Here is a 21,025-nt window from a genome sequence, read left to right on the forward strand (position 1 = left end):
TCCCAGGCCCAGCGCCTTCGCTCGGCCCCTTTAAGAGCCAGAATTTCCGGAGGGCTGACCTGGGGCTAGGGATGCCCAGGGGCCGAACCACAAGAACGGGTGGGGGAGGTGGCGAAAACTTCCGAAGTGGAATTTCAACTTTTCCCGGGCCTGATTCCCCTCGGGCATCCCTGAGGGGGCATAGCTTCCCTTCCGGGGACTTCAGAGGGTTCCTCAGGTCATCTAACTGGGAGACACAGGGGGCCTGAAGCAACAGGGCCCTCCACCCGGTCCGAACGAACCCCAGTGGAAGTGGATAAGTCAGGCGCCACCGACAAGCCTCTCCCCACCAGGACTTTGCTTAGACTCGCTCCTCCCGGCAAGGCGCACCTAGGCGGGTCCATCGCCCGCCGGGGAGAGGGGTGTGGGTAGGGAGGGAACAGGTGCGCTGCGGGATCCGCCCTATCTCAACAGGTGAATCGCTCCAAGTGGGTCACGGTTTCGTGGATCTCGGTGCACTTAGTTTGGCCGGAGCAGATGGGGGCCGGACGGGACCTATGGTCCGCAGGCGCCCTCCCAGCGGGCCAGTCACTTGGTTCGGGCCCTGGGGGCCGGAGCGCACCTGGGTCAGCCCACTTCCGGGGAGGGAGGCAGAGGAACCCCTCCCCACCACTCAACCCCAAGCCCAGCCCTCGGCTCCCACCCTTGTGTACCTGGGCCGAACCATTCACCGGAGTGCGCAGCGGGTGGAGTGCGCCTCGGAGAACCGCGGCGGGTTAAGCACCTTTCTCCCCTATATCTGAAAGCGTGCCCTTTGTCCACGTCGTTTACGTTCATTAAAACTTCTAGAACGCAGCAGGATGGACTTGTTGTAGGGACAAGGAACGGAAGTGGGAATGGGAGGAGCGTGCACCCCTCCTGGCCTTGGTGCGCGCCGCGCCCCCTAAGATACTTCGGAAGGGACGCGCGGGCCGGACGCGCCCAGACGGCCGCGATGGCGGTGTTGGCCGGCGGGCTCTCTAGAGGGCTGGGCTCCCACCCTGCCGCCCCAGGCCGGGACGCGGTAGTCTTCGTGTGGCTCCTGCTTAGCATTTGGTGCACAGGTACGGGGCACGGGGTCCCTGACGCTGCGGAACGGCGGAGGGCACCGTAGAGGGGGATGGATGGAGTTGGAGGCGGCGGGGGCGCCTAGGGCGTGGGGAGCGGGAGGTCTCAGAGGCTGGGTCCTTACGATCCCCTGGGTCTTGGGCGATCTCTTGCGTGCCGGAGTGAGAGGAATTCCCCATATGTGCCGGGGAGCGCTCCCCCCGCCCTTATCTGGGAGAGAGCAGGAAGTGAAACTCCCTGGACGGTAAGACCCGGAGCGGCAGGGAGAATGGAACTTTCTTTGTGGGGAGGGAGTGGAGGACCGCCCGATCACCAGGAAAAGAAAAGCCGGGATGGGGCTTGGGCGCACCCGGGGATTTCTAAGTGTTGGAGTAACGGGGAGAGGGTACGGGAGGGCTGTATCAGACGCTTCCTAGAGGGATAGAGACGAAGGAACAATGCCCAGGCCTCAGGTGGGTGTGGGACTAGGGACTCCCCATCCCCCGCACCCCACCCACCTCCCTCGGGCTCCGGATTATACGTGCGTAAGAGTCTGGTGGGGTGGACTTACGGACTTGAAACTGACTTCTGCTGGCAGGCTTTCACCTGGATAGGATGTTTAGGTAGTGATGAGGTCTTTCAGCAGACACTTTTGGTGAAGTCATTTGAAATGACTTTAGAGTAGGGTGAGGTGGTGGGAGGCTGATGGAGATATTGTGGGGGCTTTAGTCCCTCCATGGCAAAGCAGTTCAGGCAAACAATTCTGCGGTTTTCCCTCCAACTTCAAAAGACCCCGGATAACCTGGAATCCTTGGTAGTCGGTTTTGAAGTGGGGCCTTGGGCGCTGGGGGCATTGACATGGCCATTTGGTCTTGCCTGCCCAGGCCACACAGAGGCCCTCTGCTGTGGGTGAATGACAAAGGGAAGAGGAGACTGGTGTGATTCAGAGGCCACAGGCTGGGAAGAGGGATGGCGGGCGAGTCCAAGGAAACTGGCCGTGTCACCGTGCACCTGCCACTTCAGCCCCACGGGTCTATAAAATGGGCATGATTATCCTGCCTACCTCACTGGTCCTGGCGATTAAGGAACAATGTGTGCCAGGCACTCTGTAAGCCACACATTTGCAAGTGTCAAGCTGGTGACAGGGGGCGTTCCTGTTGAAACACCTCCCTGAGCTCACAGTAACCCCTGCTTCTCTCCTCTTGCCCTCAGCCCCTGCCAGGGCCATCCAGGTGACCGTGTCCGACCCCTACCACGTGGTGATCCTCTTCCAGCCCGTGACCCTACCCTGTACCTACCAGATGACCTCGACCCCCACGCAACCCATCGTCATCTGGAAGTACAAGTCTTTCTGCCGGGACCGCATCGCTGATGCCTTCTCCCCAGCCAGCGTCGACAACCAGCTCAATGCCCAGCTGGCAGCCGGGAACCCAGGCTACAACCCCTACGTCGAGTGCCAGGACAGCGTGCGCACCGTCAGGGTCGTGGCCACCAAGCAGGGCAACGCTGTGACCCTAGGAGATTACTACCAGGGTCGGAGGATTACCATCACCGGAAGTATGTTGGGCGGGGCAGGGGGATGAGGCTGGGGTTGCCCGGGTGGTGGGGCTGGCATCCTTGTACTGGACCTGGAGTCCCCATCTGAAAGCTCTTGAGTGCCAGTGTCTGAAAGGACCAATGAAGGGAACAATTTTTTTTTTTTTTTTTTTTTTGAGACGGAGTCTTGCTCTGTCACCCAGGCTGGAGTGCAGTGGCCGGATCTCAGCTCACTGCAAGCTCTGCCTCCCAGGTTCACGCCATTCTCCTGCCTCAGCCTCCCAAGTAGCTGGGACTACAGGCGCCCGCCACCGCGCCCGGCTAGTTTTTTGTATTTTTTAGTAGAGACGGGGTTTCACCGTGTTAGCCAGGATGGTCTCGATCTCCTGACTTCGTGATCCGCCCGTCTCGGCCTCCCAAAGTGCTGGGATTACAGGCTTGAGCCACCGCGCCCGGCCTTTTTTTTTTTTTTTTAAATGGAGTCTTGCTCTGGACTCCAGGCTTCCAAGCTGGAGTGCAGTGGTGCAATCTCGGCTCACTGCAACCTCCACCTCCCAGGTTCAAGCAATTCTCCTGCCTCAGCCTCCCGAGTAACTGGGACTCCAGGCATGTACCACCACGCCCAGCTAATTTTTATATTTTTAGTGGAGATGGGGTTTTACCATGTTGGCCAGGCTAGTCTCAAACTCCTGACCTCAAATGAACTGCCTGCCTTAGCCTCCCAGAGTGCTGGGAGACACCATACCCAGCCTAAAGGGAGCAATTCTATTCTACTATTCTTCCTTCTGCTAATCCTTCCATTCCTCAATTTAATAACGAAGATTTTTTGAGTACCTGTCATATACCAGGTGCTGTTCTGGGCCCTGGGAATACAGCTGTTAACAAAATCATCAGGCGGGGCCGCGGTGGCTAAAGCCTGTAATCCCAGCACTTTGGGAGGCCCAGATGGGCGGATCACGAGGTCAGGAGATCGAGACCATCCTGGCTAACACGGTGAAACCCCGTCTCTACTAAAAAATACAAAAAAACTAGCCGGGCGTGGTGGCGGGCGCCTGTAGTCCCAGCTACTTGGGAGGCTGAGGCAGGAGAATGACGTAAACCCAGGAGGTGGAGCTTGCAGTGAGCCGAGATCTGACCACTGCACTCCAGCCTGGGCGACAGAGCCAGACTCCGTCTCAAAAACAAAAAAGAAAATAATCAAACCACTTCCCTCGTGGAGCCCACATTGCAGTGAGAGAGACAAACACAACACACACTCTCAAGTGCTTGAAGATAAAGAAAACTAGGTAATGGAGAGAGGAGGCCAGGGTTTGTTCTATAATCATATTAATAACACGAGCAGTGAGAAGTAAAATTTATCTAAGTAACAACTTATAAAGGGTATATAATGTGTGCTAAGCTCCCATCCAGGTTCCCAAGGATTAACTCAGACCACATAGTATTTGGATAGATTCTATTATTGTCATCTTACAGAGGCCCAGAGAGAGAAAGTGACTTGCCTAGTATCACATCGCTGGTAAAGGGGCTGGGATTCTAACTCGGCCACTTCGGGTCTAGTGGCCAAGTTCCTAATCCCTTTGCTTGCCTAGGGTGGTCCACAGAGGACTCAGAGGAGGTGGCAGGAGTGAACTGCAGGGGCAAGAGATCTTAATGGAGAAAGCCTACGACGTGCCAGGAACTGCACACACATTCTCCCATTGAGTCCTCTCCTCTGCCCTTCTGACAGCTGAGGCACAGAGAGGTTACCTTGTTCAAATGGGCGCATAGGAAGTCAAAGTCTAGAGCTGGGATTTGAACCCAGGCAGCCCTGAGAACCCTTGTTCTTAACTGTAATGCTGCCTCCTGATAGGATGTGCCTGTTGGGACTAAGTAAAGGACAGTCGTTCATTCATTCATTTGGTATGTATCAAGCATCTACTATGTGTCATTGGTGCTGGGGATAGAGGTGATTGGGATGGCTGGTTTCTGTCCTCAAGGAGATGGATGACCTTCTGGTGGGGTGAGACTGGCAGTAAATAAGCAGATAAAGAAAGAGTATGAGAATTTCAAGGTCTGGGCACGGTGGCTCATGTCTGTAATCTCAGCACTTTGGGAGGCCAAGGCAGGTGGATTACCTGAGGTCAGGAGTTCCAGACCAGTCTGGCCAACATGGTAAAACCCCGTCTCTACTAAAAATGCAAAGACTAGCCAGGCATGGTGGCACATGCCTGTAATTCCAGCTACTCAGGAGGCTGAGGCATGAGAATCACTTGAAGCCAGGAGGCAGAGGTTGCAGTGAGCCGAGATCGCACCACTGTACTCCAGCCTGGGTGACAGAGCGAGACTCTGTCTCAAACAAAAAAAAAATACTCCATCTCAAGGTATAAGAATTTCAGAGAGTACTAAGTGCTGCAAAGAAGATAACACCAGGCTGGGTACGTTGGCTTATGCCTGTAAATTTCACACTTTGGAGGCCAAGGCAGGAGGCTCACTTGAGCCTAGGAGTTTGAGACCAGCCTGGACAACAACATGAGACCCCATGTCTGCAAACATTTTAAAAATTAGCTGGGCATGGTGGTATGTGCCTGTGGTCCCAGCTGCTCAGGAGGCTGGGATGGGAGAAATGCCTGGGCCTGAGAGGTCAAGGCTTCAGTGAGTTGTGATTGAGCCACTGAATTCCAGCCTGGGTGACAGAGTGAGACCCTGTTTTGAAATGAAAAGAAAATAGGCTGGGCGTGGTGGCTCACACCTGTAATCCCAGCACTTTGGGAGGCTGAGGTGGGTGGATCGATCACCTGAGGTCAGGAGATCAAGACCATCCTGGCCAACATGGTGAAATCCCGTCTCTACCAAAAATACAAAAATTAGCCGGGCGTGGTGGTGGGTACCTGTAATCCCAGCTACTCCGGAGGCTGAGGCAGGAGAATCGCTTGAACCTGGGAGGCAGAGGTTGCGGTAAACCAAGATTGAGCCACTGCACTCCAGCCTGGACAACAGAGTGAGACTCCATCGCAAAAAAAAAAAAAAAAAAAAAAAAAAAAAAAAAAAGAGCACTGGGTGATGTGCTACATGGAATGGCTTGGGCTATGAGTATGATTTGAGGAGGGCCTGGGCCTGGGCCCTACAGAACCTAGAAGGCAGAGAGGAAGGGGAGGGGCAGGGTGCCAGGGATGAGGGCTCATCTACCTCATGTCTTAGTGTGTGTTCACGGTCTTAAACAAGAATTTAAAGTTGGGCATGGGGCAGAAGGGGGAAGGGAGCATCCCTTTGCAGACCCCAAGAAGCCAGGAACTGGAGCACATTCTGCTAGAGGATCGATGGGAAGCAGGGTTCCAGGGGCTGAGCCTGTGTCAGTTCTGTCTCAGAGGAGGCACCAGGCTTGCTTGCCCTGGATTTCTGTGGGCCGCTCAGCCATGAACATCCTACTGTTACTGAGGTCACAGAGCTTCTTAGGCCCCCTCCTCTCTAACCCAGGGATTGTGCCTGCCTGGACTGGGCATGACAGCTCAGCTCCTGCCAGGACAAGCCAAATACTGAGGGTGCTTCCTCTGCTGGGCACAAAAGTCCAGGATGACCCCCCAGGCTCTGTCTGGGGAAAGGGGCCCTGCATGCGTCAGGGGCCTCACAGGCCTGGGTCTTTCAAACCACCCCCACCTGGGCCCGTGTTTGATCAAGACCCTGAGCGTAAACATCCATTGTGTGTGTGTCCTTTCAGGAAAACCCGTAGCCGTAGGAGCTTCCTCCATTTCAGCTTTGAGGATGGGAAAAGTGGACTCCCCGTGGTGTTCCTAGGGTCACCCACTGTGCTGCTTTTTTTGTTTTGTTTTGTTTTGTTTTGTTTTGTTTCTGTCACCCAGGCTGGAGTGCAGTGGTGTGATCTCAGCTCACTGCAACCTCTGCCTCCCAGGTTCAAGCGATTCTCCTGCTTCAGCCTCCCGAGTAGCTGGGATTACGGGTGCACACCACCACACCTGGCTAATTTTTGTATCTTTTTGGTAGAGACGGGACTTCGCCATGTTAGCCAGGCTGGTCTCAAACTCCTGACGTCAGGTGATCGGCCTGCCTCGGCCCCCCAAAGTTCTGGGATTACAGATGTGAGCCACCATCCCTGGCCTATCCTGGTTTCAAAAGTGAAAATAGTCCTGGGTTAACTAGGAGGCTGTCCACTCCAGGCGTCCCTCAGGTCAGGTGGCTCCTGCCCTGCTTCATCCTTTCATGCTTTGGGTAATAGACCAGCATCTGGACAGGAGGCCCTGTTCCAACTCCTCAGGCTCCTTAGGGTCCAAGTGCCCCCAGTTCCAGCTGCACTGCAGCAGAGAGCCCATGGGACCTCTGAAGTCATGAAGGTCACCTTTGCAGTGTATAAAGAAGGAACTAGAGATTGGAGATGTGGAGGAGGCCTGGCTGCTGTTCCCACTGGAGACCTGGCATCTTCTCCCCTAACCTAAAACAATGAAAGCAATGCTTAGCCCGGGTGAGATCAGGGCCAGCCCAGGACCAGGAACAGGGTACGCCCTGCAGGAAGAAGGTACGCCCAGGCCTTAGGATGGATCAAAAGAAGCCGGAAAACTATATTTTTTGTGGGTTTTGAAAACGTCAGACAGGTCAAATAAAACACAGTGAGGTCCAGCCTTGGCCTATGAGATGCCAGATTTCAACCCCTGGCCTATATGATCCGTTCGCCATGGCAAGGGGTTCCTGTCCACCTCTTTTGCTTACAGCAGGGACCAGCTCTTGAGCTCCATTGTTGGAGAGGCATAGTCAGGGTCTGATTTGAAGATACTGGTGGCTCATGCCTATAATCCCAGCACTTTGGGAGGCTGAAGCAGGAGGACTGCTTGAGGACAGGAGTTGGGAGAACAGCCTGGGCAACACAGTGAGACCCAAACACTACAAAAAATAAATTAGCGGGGCATGATGGTGCACCCTGGTAATTCCAGCTACTCTGGAGATGGGAAGATTGCTTGAGCCCAGGAGTTCGAGGCTGCAGTGACCCATGATCGCACCACTGCACTCCAGCCTGGGCGACAAAGCTAGGCCCTCTCAGAAAAGATACAGGTGGAAAAATGATGGACGAAGAGGGCATTGTGGCAAACCTGGAGGATTTAGGAGAACCTAGTTTAGAATTCTATGAGGATTCAATGAAAGAATGTGTGCAGAGGGGCCCAGCACATAGTAAGAGCTCAATAAATGGTGGGGGCACAGGGCAGGGGCTCACGCCTGTAAAATCCCAGCACTTTGGGAGGCCGAGGCAGGTGGATCACTTGACAGTGGCTTAGATGCCTGATCATTAGGGGAAGTCGTGTCCTCAATCCCTTCACATCTGCTCTGAAGGTCACCATATCCGGAAGCCTCGCTGGCCTCCTTGTTTAAAATGGCACAGCCCCCACTCCACGCCTGGCGCACTCTGTCTGCTGTCCCTGATTCGTTTTCTCCATACAGCTTATCTTTGTCTGATATGTGACATAGTTACATTTTTTATTTGTCTTTTTTTTCCAGTTAGAATCTGAGCTCTAGAAGGACAAGGGCAAGGATTTATAACTCAAAGGTTCTGGGCTTACGCCTCTTTACACTCTTGATCTTGAGGTTAATTAAGAGCTCAGGCCTAGAGAAGTGGCTCATGCCTGGAATCCCAGCACTTTGGGAGGCCCAGGCGGGCAGATCACTTGAGGTCAGGAGTTCCATATCAGCCTGGCCAACATAGTGAAAGCTCTGTCTCTACTAAAAATATAAAAATTAGCCAGTCAGGGTGGCAGGCGCCTATAATCCCAGCTACTCAAGAGGCTGAGGCAGGACAATCGCTTGAACGCAGGAGGCGGAGGCTGCAGTGAGCCAAGGTCGCGCCACTGCACTCCAGCCTGAGCAACAGAACGAGACTCCCATCTCAAAAAATAAGAAGAAGAAGAAGAAGAACTCAAAGAGTTTGTTTTCAAAGGTAGCAGACAGAAAAGTTTACAAAATAGTTTAAATGACAACTCATTATAGATTAACATAAATAAAATAATTTTTATGAAAAACAATCATTTTCTGAAACCAGACAAAATATTGTGAATGAGAAGGTGGCATGGTTTTATTGTTTTGCAAGTCTCTGAAGCCAGGCTGGATACAAGAGCCTGGCTTCTCAAAGCTGTTTCAGTCTGCTGTGATGTCTATCCTATGTCACGTAGCCTCTGTAAAACTCCAGTTAGTATTGTTGGGAAAATAATTTTGACCTCAGTCTCTCCTGAAAATGTCTTGGGGAACCCCAGGGTCTAGAGGCTGCAGTTTGAGAACTGTTGCTTTGGTATACGAGGTGTCTCAAATACTGCCTAGAACGTAGGTGGCACTCAGTAATTATTGTTGAAGAATGAATGAATGAATGAATGAATGAAATGTGTCTTTGAATCCAGCCATGTGCCCAGAATGACAGGACAGATGACAAAATCTAAGGGACTTTAGCATGACGGGAGAGGGGGTTCATCGCCTTTCTTTTTTTTTTGCAATGGAGTCTCGCTCTGTTGCCCAGGCTGGAGTGCAGTGGCGCGATCTCGGCTCAGTGCAACCTCCGCCTCCTGGGTTCAAGTGATTCTCCTGCCTCAGCCTCCTGAGTAGCTGGGACTACAGGCACGTGCCACCATGCCTGGCTAATTTTTTACATTTTTGGTAGAGATAGGGTTTCACCATGTTGGCCAGGCTGGTCTGGAACTCCTGACCTCAAGTGATCCACCTGTCTCAGCCTCCCAAAGCGTTGGGATTACAGGTGTAAGCCACCGTGTCCGGCCAAGAGGGTGTTCATTTCTTCTTCTGGCCAGGTATAGTGTCAGGCACTGGGGACCCAGCAGTGACAGACAGACAGGGCTGTGCCTCATGGAGCCCACATTTTCACCAGGCAAGGGATGGTCGGCCCCTGAGCTGGGAGATAGACTTCACCAGTTGGTTGGGGGAGCCGTGGGAGAAGCCCAGCCCATTGGGGAACAGTGCGAATCTAGAGCCAAGGCGATGGCAGGGGTGAGGCTGGCATGGTAGCTAGAGACCATGTTGTGTCAAGGGCCTTGGGGACCGTGGGACCTTAGGGAAGGCGTCTGCAATGCTGTAGCGAGACACTGTTGCAAGCAGAATCTTTCTGTAGACATAAGGCCTTCCTTGTGAAGAAGGAAGAAGGCAAGGGTTCTTTCATTCCTGGGGGTGCCAGGTGCTGTGGACTGGCACACGTGATTGCTGCCATTACAGAGCTGTCGTGCAGAAGGGCAGCATGTCCTTGGGAAGGTGGCAGGCAGGTCAGGCTGGCAGGAAAGAGGCCGGGAAGCTGAGGGCGTTTCCTATCTGAGATGCCCAGCGTAGCGTACTTCTCTCCCCACTGGCCTAAGGCGGAGTTGCCTGGTAGGTGCCCGCGTCCCACCCTGGTGAAAGGCTGAAGGTATTTAACTAATTAGGGCCTGAGGAGCAGAGAGGAAACAGGATGTGCCAAAACACTTTGATGGGTGGCAGAGTTAACAGGTTCCTTGTCTGCAGCTGCTTCAGACATGAGCGTCCCCAAGCCCTGGGCCTGACCTGGAATGTGGGAATGGAAGGGGAGGGGGAGGGACCAAGGCCCTGGGAGGGTAAGTCTCTCTCCCCCACACAGACACACCCACTCCTTATGGGTGCTTGGGCATCTCCTGGTACCTAGAGTCTGGACTGTTTATTTCCACACCCATTCCTGGGGTCTATACTAGGCCCTGTGGGTGGCAGTTCACATCAGGGGAGTTCAGACTTTGGATCTGAGAGGTGGTTCAGAGATGGCTGTAAGTTGAGAAGCACAGACTGCTGGGTGCGGTGGCTCACGCCTGTAATTCCAGCACTTTGGGAGGCGAGGCGGGTGGATCACCTGAGGTCAGGAGTTTGAAACCAGCTTGGTCAACATGGCGAAACCCCATCTGTACTAAAAATGCAAAAATTAGCCAGGCACGGTGGCAGGTGCCTGTAATCCCAGCTACATGGGAGGCTGACACAGGAAAATCGCTTGAATCTGGGAGGCAGAGATTGCAGTGAGCCAAGATTGGATCGCGCCATCGCACGCCAGCCTGGGCAGCAAAAGCGAAACTCTGATTCAAACAAAAAAAGAGAGCTGGGTGTGGTGGAGTGTGCCTGTAGTCCCAACTACTCAGGAGACTGAAGTGGGAGGATTGCTTGAGTCCAGGAGGTTGAAGCCGCAGTGAGCTATAATTACATCACTGCACTCCAGCCAGGGCCACAGAGTGAGACCCTGTCTCGAAAGAAAGAAAAAAAACAACCTCAGGCTCTGAGGGCACCATTACTGCTCTACACTGAAGAGCTGTGCAGCTTTTCCAGACCCAATATGTCATCCACAAAACAGGAGTGATAATGGCCCTGCCTCACAGACTTCTTGTAGTAGCCCAGGTGTTTAGAACGGGGCGTAAAAGGCCGCGTGCCGCTGGTAGGAATCTTTGCATATGCATTTGATCATCTTCAGCCTGCCCAGCCCACTGCTTGCTTCCTCCTGGATGTGCTGGGAAGGGGGCTCTGGCCCTCGTGGGGTTCGGTGCCCTGGCCTCTAAGGTGCCCTCACGGAGGCCTTTTCATCCTGACCCAGATGCTGACCTGACCTTTGACCAGACAGCGTGGGGGGACAGCGGTGTGTATTACTGCTCTGTGGTCTCAGCCCAGGACCTCGAGGGGAACAATGAGGCCTACGCAGAGCTCATCGTCCTTGGTGAGTGGGCCTGGGAAGGGGGAGGCATGGCCCTTCCTTTTGTCCGCTTCTGTTCTGTCTGTCCTCCCCTGTGTCCGCCCTCTGCCCTCCAGCTTACCCTCTGGGCTCTGTCGCCTGCTCTGCTCTCCCCCAGGCTCTGCCAGTCACTTAGGCCCCCCTGTGCCCTGCACCCCAGGCAGGGACCACTGGCCCATGGTGCCTCCAATCAGCCAAGCCAAACTAAGAGTGGAGAGAATTGGCAACTCTGCCTCTTCAAATCCTCATTTAAAAAAAAATCCAGACTTGGGGTCCGGGTGCAGTAGTTTATGCCTGTAATCCCAGCACTTTGGGAGGCGGAGGCAGGCGGATCACTTGAGGCTAGGAGTTCGAGAATAGCCTGGCCAACATGGCAAAATCCCATCTCCACAAAAAACATAAAAGCCAGGCGTGGTGGTGCACATGCCTGTAATCCCAGTTATTCAGAAGGCTGAGGCATGAGGATTGCTTGAACCCGGGAGGCAGAGGTTGCAGTGAGCCAAGATCACGCCACTGCACTCCAGCCTGGGCGACAGAGTGAGACTCCGTCCCCCCAAAAAAAAAAAAAAAAAATCCAGACATGGTCAGAGTCCATGGGCAATGAATGAGGACAGTTGATGGTGTGCAAAATTGATCCACCTCCTGCTACATCCCCAAGGCCTCATCTCACCTGAGTCCCTCGCTAAAGCACAGTGGCTTTGCCGTGTGCCCTGCTGGGATGGCGCTGCATGGCACACACAGAGAGTATGTGAGTGCAGCTGAAACGAAGCCGATTCCAGACACCCAGGGGCAGGGTGTCTGTGTGGCTGGGAGGCCTCCCTTCATGTGTTAGGGGGATGTTGCCATCCGCCAGGTGCCCTGCTGTAAGCCAACACATGGAGTCTCGTGTGGCGTGTGCTCTGCAGGAGTGACGCCGCTGGGCTGTACACTGCCATCTTCACGTGTGAGTGAGCACGTGACTGGGGAGTGCTTGGGCTACAAGACAGAGTTCATGTGTGGGGGACGGAACACGTGCACCAGTGACCCAGGAACCTCTTTGTGTTCTTTGGTAAAATGCACCATTTGCATCAACAGTTCCCAAAATTTAGTCTCCGGGTCTGTTTACACTCTAAAAAATTATCGAGGGTCTCCAAGAGTTTTTGTTTGTTCCTGTGGGTTTTATGTCTATATGTTGCTTAATATATTAGGAATTAAAATGCGGAAATGTTTCAAGCCCAAGATACACAAGCAAGACTGGGCAACATGGCAAGACCCTGACTCTACAAAAAAATTTTAAAATTAACCAGGCGTGGTGGCTTGCACCTATGGGCCCAGCTTCTTGGGAAGCTGAGGCAGGAGTATCGCTTGTGCCCAGGAGGTCAAGGCTGCAGTGAGCCGTGATTATGCTACTGCACTCTAACATGGGTGACAGAGACCCTGGCTCAAGAAAAACACACACACACAAGCATATAGTCCATTAGGCATCAGGGCGATGATGACTTCAGGGAGCCTGGGAAACTCCACTGGACATTCATGGGAGAACAAGTGAAAAAGGCAACTAACATCTTAGTGTTATTCTAAAAATACTTCTTCTGGCCTTGTGGACAGGACCGTGCTTTGAGAGCCGTGACTGACATGCCTCTGTCCTGTTGCGAGGGCCTACGGTGCCAAGTGCATGAGCTCTGGGGAGGGCTTCATGGGTGCAGAACTGGGCCTGTGGAGGCCCCTCAGACACAATGCTGGTGGGGCTCAGAGCTCCAGGGGGCACTTGCAGGAAGATAAGAACCTGGTCATAGATGCGCGAATGTGATAGTGCCTGAGTAGAGATGGAGACCCTGTGGGTCCCAGAACTAGGACTGCATATGACTTTCATATGTGGGCATTTTTGCTTCAATGGGTCCCTTCCTGTTTTAAAAAAAAAATTTGTGATTATGTTCTCACAAAGACAGTTTAATACTACATATTCAGTGTTTATTTTTTTTCAGATTTGTAAAGTAAAATTAAACCATTTCAGCCAGGTGTGGTGGCACGTGCCTGTAGCCCTAGCTACTTACTCCGGAGGCTGAGGTGGGAGGATTGCCTGAGCCCAGGAGGTTGAGGCTGCAGTGAGCCATGATCGTACCCCTGCACTCCAGACTGGGCGACAGAGCTGAGATCCTGTCTCTTTATCTCGTGGGCCCTAGGGCACTGTGCCTGCTGGAACAGGACATCCCTATCACCGTGGTTGGAGCCCTTTGGGGTGCTAAAACCTATGAATGAGGAAAACTTAGGGTGTTCAAGCTGAGGTAGAGCCCTCAGAACCCCCTGGGATTTGTGTTGGAGCCCTCGTGGCATGAGACACAGGTGGATTATGCAATGGGAGTTTCTTACCTATGAACACCCACAAGTGGGCGGGTGGAGGGTAGGAGCCATGCGCTAGGGCTTCAGTCCTCAGCCCCTCCCCACTTCAGGGCACACCTTCCACTTGGCCAGCCTGGAACTGGGCTTTCGGGGGCGGCGCAGCCTGGGCTGGCTCTGGCCAGCATAATCTATTTCTCTTTTGTCCCTCCAGGGAGGACCTCAGGGGTGGCTGAGCTCTTACCTGGTTTTCAGGCGGGGCCCATGGAAGGTACGGGGGGGTGGATCCTGAGTTGGGCTTCTCAGGAGCTCCCATACATCACCTACTGCTTCTGACTCTAGTTAGTATCCCATTCCCCACTAAACCCTGCTCACTGTGGACCCCTCACTAACCTGGCCTGACTGTGGCTCCGAGGCATCTAGTGGCCTGGCGCTGGGCCTGGCCTGGGCTGGGCTGGGCTGAGCTGGGCTGGGCTGAGGAGAGCCGGGGTGCAGGCCGGGGCTCTGTGACTGGCACCTGCAGTGCTCTTGAGGGCATGGCATCTGGGCAGCTGGCTCTCTTTGGTCTGGGGGCTGCAGTCTGTCTCCCTCTGGGCAGGCTGCCTCGTTTTCTGCCTTGTGTATTTGCACCTGGGGGAGGGCCCTAATTGGGGACTGGCCGGGATGGTAGAATGGGGAGTGTGCCGTGCCCAGCCTCTGGCACAAAAAATCCAGCCAGGGCTGCAGGTTCTTTGGTGAGCTTTGCAAATAGTCGCCGACCTCAATGCTGGCTCTGCACCGTGTGCCCCTGCTGTGCCCTGTTCTTTCCCAAGCCTCTGGGCTCAGGGCCTGTTCTCTCTTTGCAGACTGGCTCTTCGTGGTTGTGGTGTGCCTGGCTGCCTTCCTCGTCTTCCTCCTCCTGGGCATCTGCTGGTGCCAGTGCTGCCCACACACTTGCTGCTGCTACGTCAGGTGCCCCTGCTGCCCAGACAAGTGCTGCTGCCCTGAGGCCCGTAAGTGCTCTGCTCATGGCCACCCTGGTTCAGGCAACATCCTGAGTCTGAGGGAAGAAGTTGGCCATCCACCTACCCCCAGGACAGTGGCATTGGTCCGGAAGGTGTGAATTTAGCGAGTGGGGAGAAAGTAGGCTGAGGAGGGTCTGCTGCTTTAGATTGTCATTTACTTTCTCCAACTTTCAGTTTCTTTTTATGTATGTTGTTTTTTTCTTTTGTAAGTATAATCCATACACATGGTAAAAATGTTCAACAGTACAAGATACTATTCACATGAAAGTAAAGCCCTCTTAAAAAACCAAATCTTGGCCAGGCCCAGTGATCATGCCTGTAATCCCAGCACTTTGGGAGGCCAAGACGAGCGGATCACTTGAGGTCAGGAGTTCCAGATCAGCCTGGCCAACATGGTAAAACCCCATTCTCTACTAAAAATACAAAAATTAGCTGGGCATGGTGGTGTTCGCCTGTAATCCCAGCTACTCAGGAGACTGAGGCAGAAGACTCACTTGAACCCAGGAAGTGGAGGTTGCAGTGAGCTGAGATCACGCCACTGCATTCCAGCCTGGGCGACAGAGTGAGACTGTCTCAAAAAAAAGAAAAAAAGAAAACAAATCTTAAGTGAAAAAGGTAAGAAACCAAACAAGGTTTACAACACTACATGATTTTTTTTTTTTTTTTTTTTTGAGGCAGAGTCTCACTCTGTCGCCGGGGCTGGAGTGCAGTGGCCGGATCTCAGCTCACTGCAAGCTCCGCCTCCCGGGTTTACGCCATTCTCCTGCCTCAGCCTCCCGAGTAGCTGGGACTACAGGCGCCCGCCACTTCGCCCGGCTAGTTTTTGTATTTTTAGTAGAGACGGGGTTTCACCGTGTTAGCCAGGATGGTCTCGATCTCCTGACCTTGTGATCTGCCCGTCTTGGCCTCCCAAAGTGCTGGGATTATAGGCTTGAGCCACTGCGCCCGGCAACACTACATGATTTAAGCAAAAAAAAATTTTTATTTAGAGAAAGGGTCTCACTGTCATCCAGGCAGCGCAGTAGTGCGATCATAGCTCACCGCAGCCTCGAACTCCTAGGTTCAAGCAATCCTCCTGCCTCAGCCTCTGGAGCAGCTGGGACTGTAGATACACACCACCATGCCCAGCTAATTTTTTGATTGTTTTTTTGTAGAGACAGGGGTCTCAGTATGTTGCCCAGCCTGATCTCAAACTCTTGGCCTCAGGTGATCTTCCCAAGTCAGCCTCCCCAAAGTGCTGGGATTACTGGCATGTGCCATCATGCTAGCCAATTTTTTAAAATTTGTAGAGACAGGGTCTTGCTATGTTGCCCAGGCTGGTCTTAAACTCTTGACCTCAGGTGATCCTGCTTCAGGCTCCCAAAGTGATGGGATTACAGGCATGAGCTACCACACTTGGCCTTAAACTTAAGCAATTTTTTGGAGACATATTCACTCTGTCGCCCAGGTTGGACTGAAGTGGCGCAATCTCGGCTCACTGCAACCTCCGCCCCCTGGGTTTAAGCTATTCTCCTGCCTCAGCCTCCTGAGTAGCTGGGATATAGCACCTGCCACCACGCCTGACTAATTTTTGTATTTTCAGTAGAGACAGGGTTTCGCCATGTTGGCCAGGCTGGTCTCGAACTCCTGGCCTCAGGCAATCCGTGCCCCGCCCCCCACCTTGGCTTCCCAAAGTGCTACGATTACAGGCATGAGCCACTGTGCCTGGCCAAAGTTAAGCAAATTTTTAAAAACATCCACAGGAATGCTGCACATTTTACCCAGTTACTATGTCTAGGGTCATATCTAGCACACCAGTATGGGTACTGTGGAGAGCTGGGACTGGCTGTGGGACTAGAGCTAAAGGGGAAGTAAGCAAACCAAGCAGGGGAAGGTAAGAGAAGACAGAAGAGAGAGAGAGACCTAACTCTACGAGAGGAGTCAGACATGTGCAATTGAAAAAGACTTGCTCCTGCCTCTCTTCTGTGAATGTTTGTGAATATCCCAATGGGACACTTTCACAGAGGAGCTGATAGATGTGGTCACAGCCATCAGCCTCGGGACACCAGGCCACAGTGTGTACACTAAGTGGCACTGATGGCCACTTCAGCATCCCTCTAACTGCTGTCCCGTTTCCCCTCCTTGGGGACCACAGCTGTTGCCAGTCCTTGGTTTTCTTCAGGAGGGTGTCTGGGTAGACCAGCCTTTCTGCACAGTCCAAGACACATGAACAGTGAAGTACCTGGCAGTCCTTGCAAGCGTGGGCAGGTGGAGAGCTGAGGCCTGCTTGACACCTTCCTGCTCAGAAGCCCAGTGAGCAGTTTCCCTCCCTAAAGCTCAGTGTCATCCCCTGTGAAATGGGGCTTATGGCAAAGCTCACCACTCTGGGTGCGTCTGGGAATTCGGTGAGCTCATGTCCACGCCACTGAGCATGGGACCTGATCTATATACAATATTCCACGTCTGCCAGCTGCTGGGCACTGCCACTATCAGCCTCAGTAGTGACCGAGGGCCAGGGCACCAGTCAGAGCCCTGGTGCACACAGAGTGACCCCAGAGAAGCGGCCTTCCCTCTCTGAGTCCTGTTTCCTTCTGTTAGGTCCCCACTTCATGGGGTGTTGTGGGTATTAAGGAAGTCACTGGCTAATTTTATAGTCATTGAAGTCAGTGGTGTGCAACCTGGTTCCTCAAAGGATCGCTTTCCTGAAAAAATTCCACTGCTCCCTGGAGGCTTATGCAGACCATCCCATCCCCTCCCTCTTGTCGTGTTTAGCTGACAGCGACAGCTTTTTGCTCAGGCAGTGAGTGTTAGGTCCATTTCACAGATGGGCTGTAACCAAGTTTGCAGTGAACCCACCAAGACCAGAGCTAGGGCCAGGACTGTAAATGCTGGTCCCAATGCCACATTCCCCTGTCCCAACACAACATTTCCTCCACCTGGAGACCCTGTTACCCCAACCCGGGGCCCCACTAACTCTCTGGCAGAGGCCCTGTTACATCTGCTGCTGCCACAGCCTCTGCCTACCTGTCAGGAGGCAGCAGGTCCCACTGCTACTGATGAAGTTGCAGGCTGCCTGAGCTAATGAAGGGGCTTCCTCTAGGCTGTGCACTTAGCCTTCTGCTTCCAAACCAAATCAGAGGTGAGGCACCCTCTCTGGGCCCATCTTTCTCCTCCATTTTCCTGTTGGGGTCCCAGGGAGGAAGCCACTTGCCTAGGGCCCAGGAACTTTGCAAGCCTCTTGCCCTAGGGAGGAGGATCTTACCTCGAGCTGTCAAGCCTAGACCCTGGCAGGGCAGGCAGGAATGGGTACAGTCCGTGAGTTATAAACACTGGAGGAGACACTTTGCTGCTTGGCCAGGGCAGGCAAGTTAACTCCTGAGGCTCCTGCCGTTGCATCTCGGTCTGGAAGGTGACCAAGTGGGCAGGACGCACGTCTCCCAGATGACTCATTTTTTCTAGAGCAGGGCTTGGCCGCCAAAGAGGATACATGATTTTGGCTTGTGGGGACAGTGGTGGACCCAGCACCTGGGCTTTATATAAAGGGGCAGCTTTGTTGCCCTGTAAACACACAGACCGTGGGTGGCCACTTCTTCCGGGAAGTTAGCTGGGGAGTTGGAAGTTTAGGTAAAACCTTTTGATTGGCAAACGTTGGCAAATCACCATGCTGTTAAATGAAACATTGTCCTGCCACCCTGGGGCCGTGGGCTGCCTGTGTGCACCCTCTGAAAAATCACGCAGGAAGTGCAATGGGGTCTCTGTGAAGCTGGTGTCCCCCAACCTCAGGGATGCTGCAGAAATGGAATGAGGACCAGCAGGGACTCAGATGCCCACGGAAGCTCTACAGTGAAGAGGGCGGCTTGGAAAGGAGGTCCAGGCCCAGGTCCCTCTGAAACCCAGTGGGTATGGGGCAGCCTGGCTCCTGCCCCACCCGCCTTCTCATGTTCATTGTGTCCTCACAGTGTATGCCGCTGGCAAAGCAGCCACCTCAGGTGTTCCCAGCATCTATGCCCCCAGCACCTACGCCCACCTGTCTCCCGCCAAGACCCCACCCCCACCAACTGTCATTCCCATGGGCCCTGCCTACAATGGGTACCCTGGAGGGTACCCTGGGGACCTCGACAGGAGTAGCTCAGGTGAGGCTGGGGGAAGCAGGAAGAGCTGGTGGGGGTGTGCTGGGCATCTGGACACTGAGGGGCAGGGGCTGGAAGGAAGAGGGTCTTGGGAGCTGAGGAGGGGCTTTGCTCCTGGTGGGCAGCAACTGACAGCCACTCTCCCCCAGCTGGTGGCCAAGGTTCCTACGTACCCCTGCTTCGGGACACAGACAGCAGTGTGGCCTCTGGTGAGAATCCATCATCCCAAAGTTGGATGTGCCTGTAAGGGAGAGGGCTGGGCCAGGATCCATCCTCCCAAACCGACCACCACCACCCTGTCCTTAGAAGTCCGCAGTGGCTACAGGATTCAGGCCAGCCAGCAAGACGACTCCATGCGGGTCCTGTACTATATGGAGAAGGAGCTGGCCAATTTCGACCCTTCTCGACCTGGCCCCGCCAATGGCCGTGTGGAGCGCGGTGAGCAGGAGCCTTGGGGTCTGAGGGCTTTTAAGCTGGCGGGGGTGGGGGGGGGGAGCATGTCTCCCTGATACCTGCCCCAGGGACTCTTGGTGCAAACCCTGGACCTGGGCAAACCCGGGCTCCTCCAGTAGTCAGTGACACCCCCCTTCCCTGCAGCCATGAGTGAAGTCACCTCCCTCCATGAGGACGACTGGCGATCTCGGCCTCCCCGGGGCCCTGCCCTCACCCCGATCCGGGATGAGGAGTGGGGTGGCCACTCCCCCCGGAGTCCCAGGGGATGGGACCCGGAGACCCCCAGAGAGCAGGCAGGCGGGGGCTGGCGAGTCAGGCGGCCCCGGGCCCGCTCCGTGGACGCCCTGGACGACCTCACCCCGCCAAGCTCCGCCGAGTCAGGGAGCAGGTCTCCCCCGAGTAGTGGTGGGAGGAGAGGCCGGGCCTACATGCCCCCACGGAGCCGCAGCCGGGACGACCTCTATGACCAAGACTCGAGAGACTTCCCACGCTCCCGGGACCCTCACTACGACGACATCAGGTCTCGGGAGCGCCCCCCTGCCGACCCCCGGTCCCACTACCACCGTACCCGGGACCCTCGGGACAACGGCTCCAGGTCCGGGGACCCCCCCTATGATGGGCGGCTACTGGAGGAGGCCGTGAGGAAGAAGGGGTCGGGGGAGAGGAGGAGACCCTACAAGGAGGAAGAGGAAGAGGCCTACTATCCGCCCGCACCGCCCCCGTACTCGGAGACCGACTCGCAGGCGTCCCGCGAGCGCAGGCTCAAGAAGGTGAGGGTCGCCCTCCCTGGCGTCCAGACCGTCCCTGGGCCCCCAGCCGGTCCCCGCGGCTCATACCCTTCTTCCTTTCTCCCTTGCAGAACTTGGCCCTGAGTCGGGAAAGTTTAGTCGTCTGATCTGACGTTTTCTACGTAGCTTTTGTATTTTTTTTTTAATTTGAAGGAACACTGATGAAGCCCTGCCATGCCCCTCCCGAGTCTAATAAAACGTATAATCACAAACTCTGGAGAGAACCATTTGTTCAGCCGCGTAGGGCGGGGGACCGGGACTGCTCCCGTGTGTGTCTGTAAAGCCCCACGTCCCGGGGGCACCGGAGTCCCGGGCCGGGAAGGAGAGACCCAGCCTGGCCCGGCCCGCGCCCGCGCCGCCGGCCGGAGAACGTGCCCCGCCGCGCAGCCGCCGCCCGCCTGCGTGCGCGCCCCGGCCCCGCCCAGGCGTGCGCATGCGCCCCGGTCCTCCGCCTTCGCGCTCCGCAAGCCGGCCGCCGGGGGGGGGGCGCGCGCGCGCCCCCCTCCCCTTCCAGCCCATCCCCCCCACCCCCCACCGACCTACTTTACTGTCTCCAAACTCGGGCAGCCCACCTGGCCCCCGGCGACCCGATCCCCTGCTCCGGTTCCCCGACGTTCCATCCGGACCCGCGTTTCACCTCGGCGGCGCGCGGCGACCTCGCGCCCCGCGGAGCCGCGGGCCTGCGCGCTCCCGCCCGCCCCCGGAGACAGCCAGCGCGCGCGCTCCCGGGCCGCCTCCCCCGCGCGCGTCCGCCCCGGGCTCGCGCCGCCGCCGCCGCCGCCGCGCGCGCGCAGCTCAAGTAAAGGAGGAAAAAAAAAAGGGGGAAAAATAGAAAGCGGCGGCGGCTGCAGCAGCGATCCGCCGCCGGACTGGGCCAGGCCGGGCGGCGGCCGCGCGAGCCGGCGATCCAGGGCACCGGCGGCGGCCAGCCAGGGCGGGCCGTGTTCAAAAAAAAAGTCGCGGCGGCGGCGGCTGCTCAGGGAAGGAGGCCCGAGGGCCGCGTGCAGCGGGCGGGCGGGCGGGCGGGCTGGGGGCGGCCGCGCGGCGTCCCGGAGCCTCGGGCCTCCC

The 21,025-nt window shown here is 55.3% G+C and overlaps 1 protein-coding gene across 4 annotated transcripts; it reads left to right on the top strand.

The window, feature by feature from the left end:
- Nucleotides 1-338: 338 nt before the first annotated feature.
- Nucleotides 339-20,169, top strand: LSR (lipolysis stimulated lipoprotein receptor). 4 transcript variants are annotated; one of them, XM_033225714.1, is made up of 10 exons: nt 339-1,082; nt 2,278-2,622; nt 11,153-11,272; nt 13,818-13,874; nt 14,449-14,595; nt 18,546-18,719; nt 18,866-18,925; nt 19,023-19,154; nt 19,314-19,939; nt 20,029-20,169. In XM_033225714.1, the coding sequence occupies exons 1-10, from the start codon at nt 974-976 to the stop codon at nt 20,062-20,064; spliced, it is 1,806 nt and encodes a 601-aa protein (XP_033081605.1). In that variant the 5' UTR covers nt 339-973; the 3' UTR covers nt 20,065-20,169. The 4 variants fall into 4 exon arrangements, with proteins under 4 accessions (XP_033081605.1, XP_033081606.1, XP_033081607.1 ...); XM_033225715.1 differs by lacking the exon at nt 13,818-13,874; XM_033225716.1 differs by lacking the exons at nt 13,818-13,874; nt 14,449-14,595.
- Nucleotides 20,170-21,025: the final 856 nt, after the last annotated feature.

The sequence above is a fragment of the Trachypithecus francoisi genome, unplaced genomic scaffold (assembly GCF_009764315.1).
Source record: "Trachypithecus francoisi isolate TF-2019V2 unplaced genomic scaffold, Tfra_2.0 Lachesis_group12, whole genome shotgun sequence".
Taxonomy (NCBI): Eukaryota; Metazoa; Chordata; class Mammalia; order Primates; family Cercopithecidae; genus Trachypithecus; species Trachypithecus francoisi.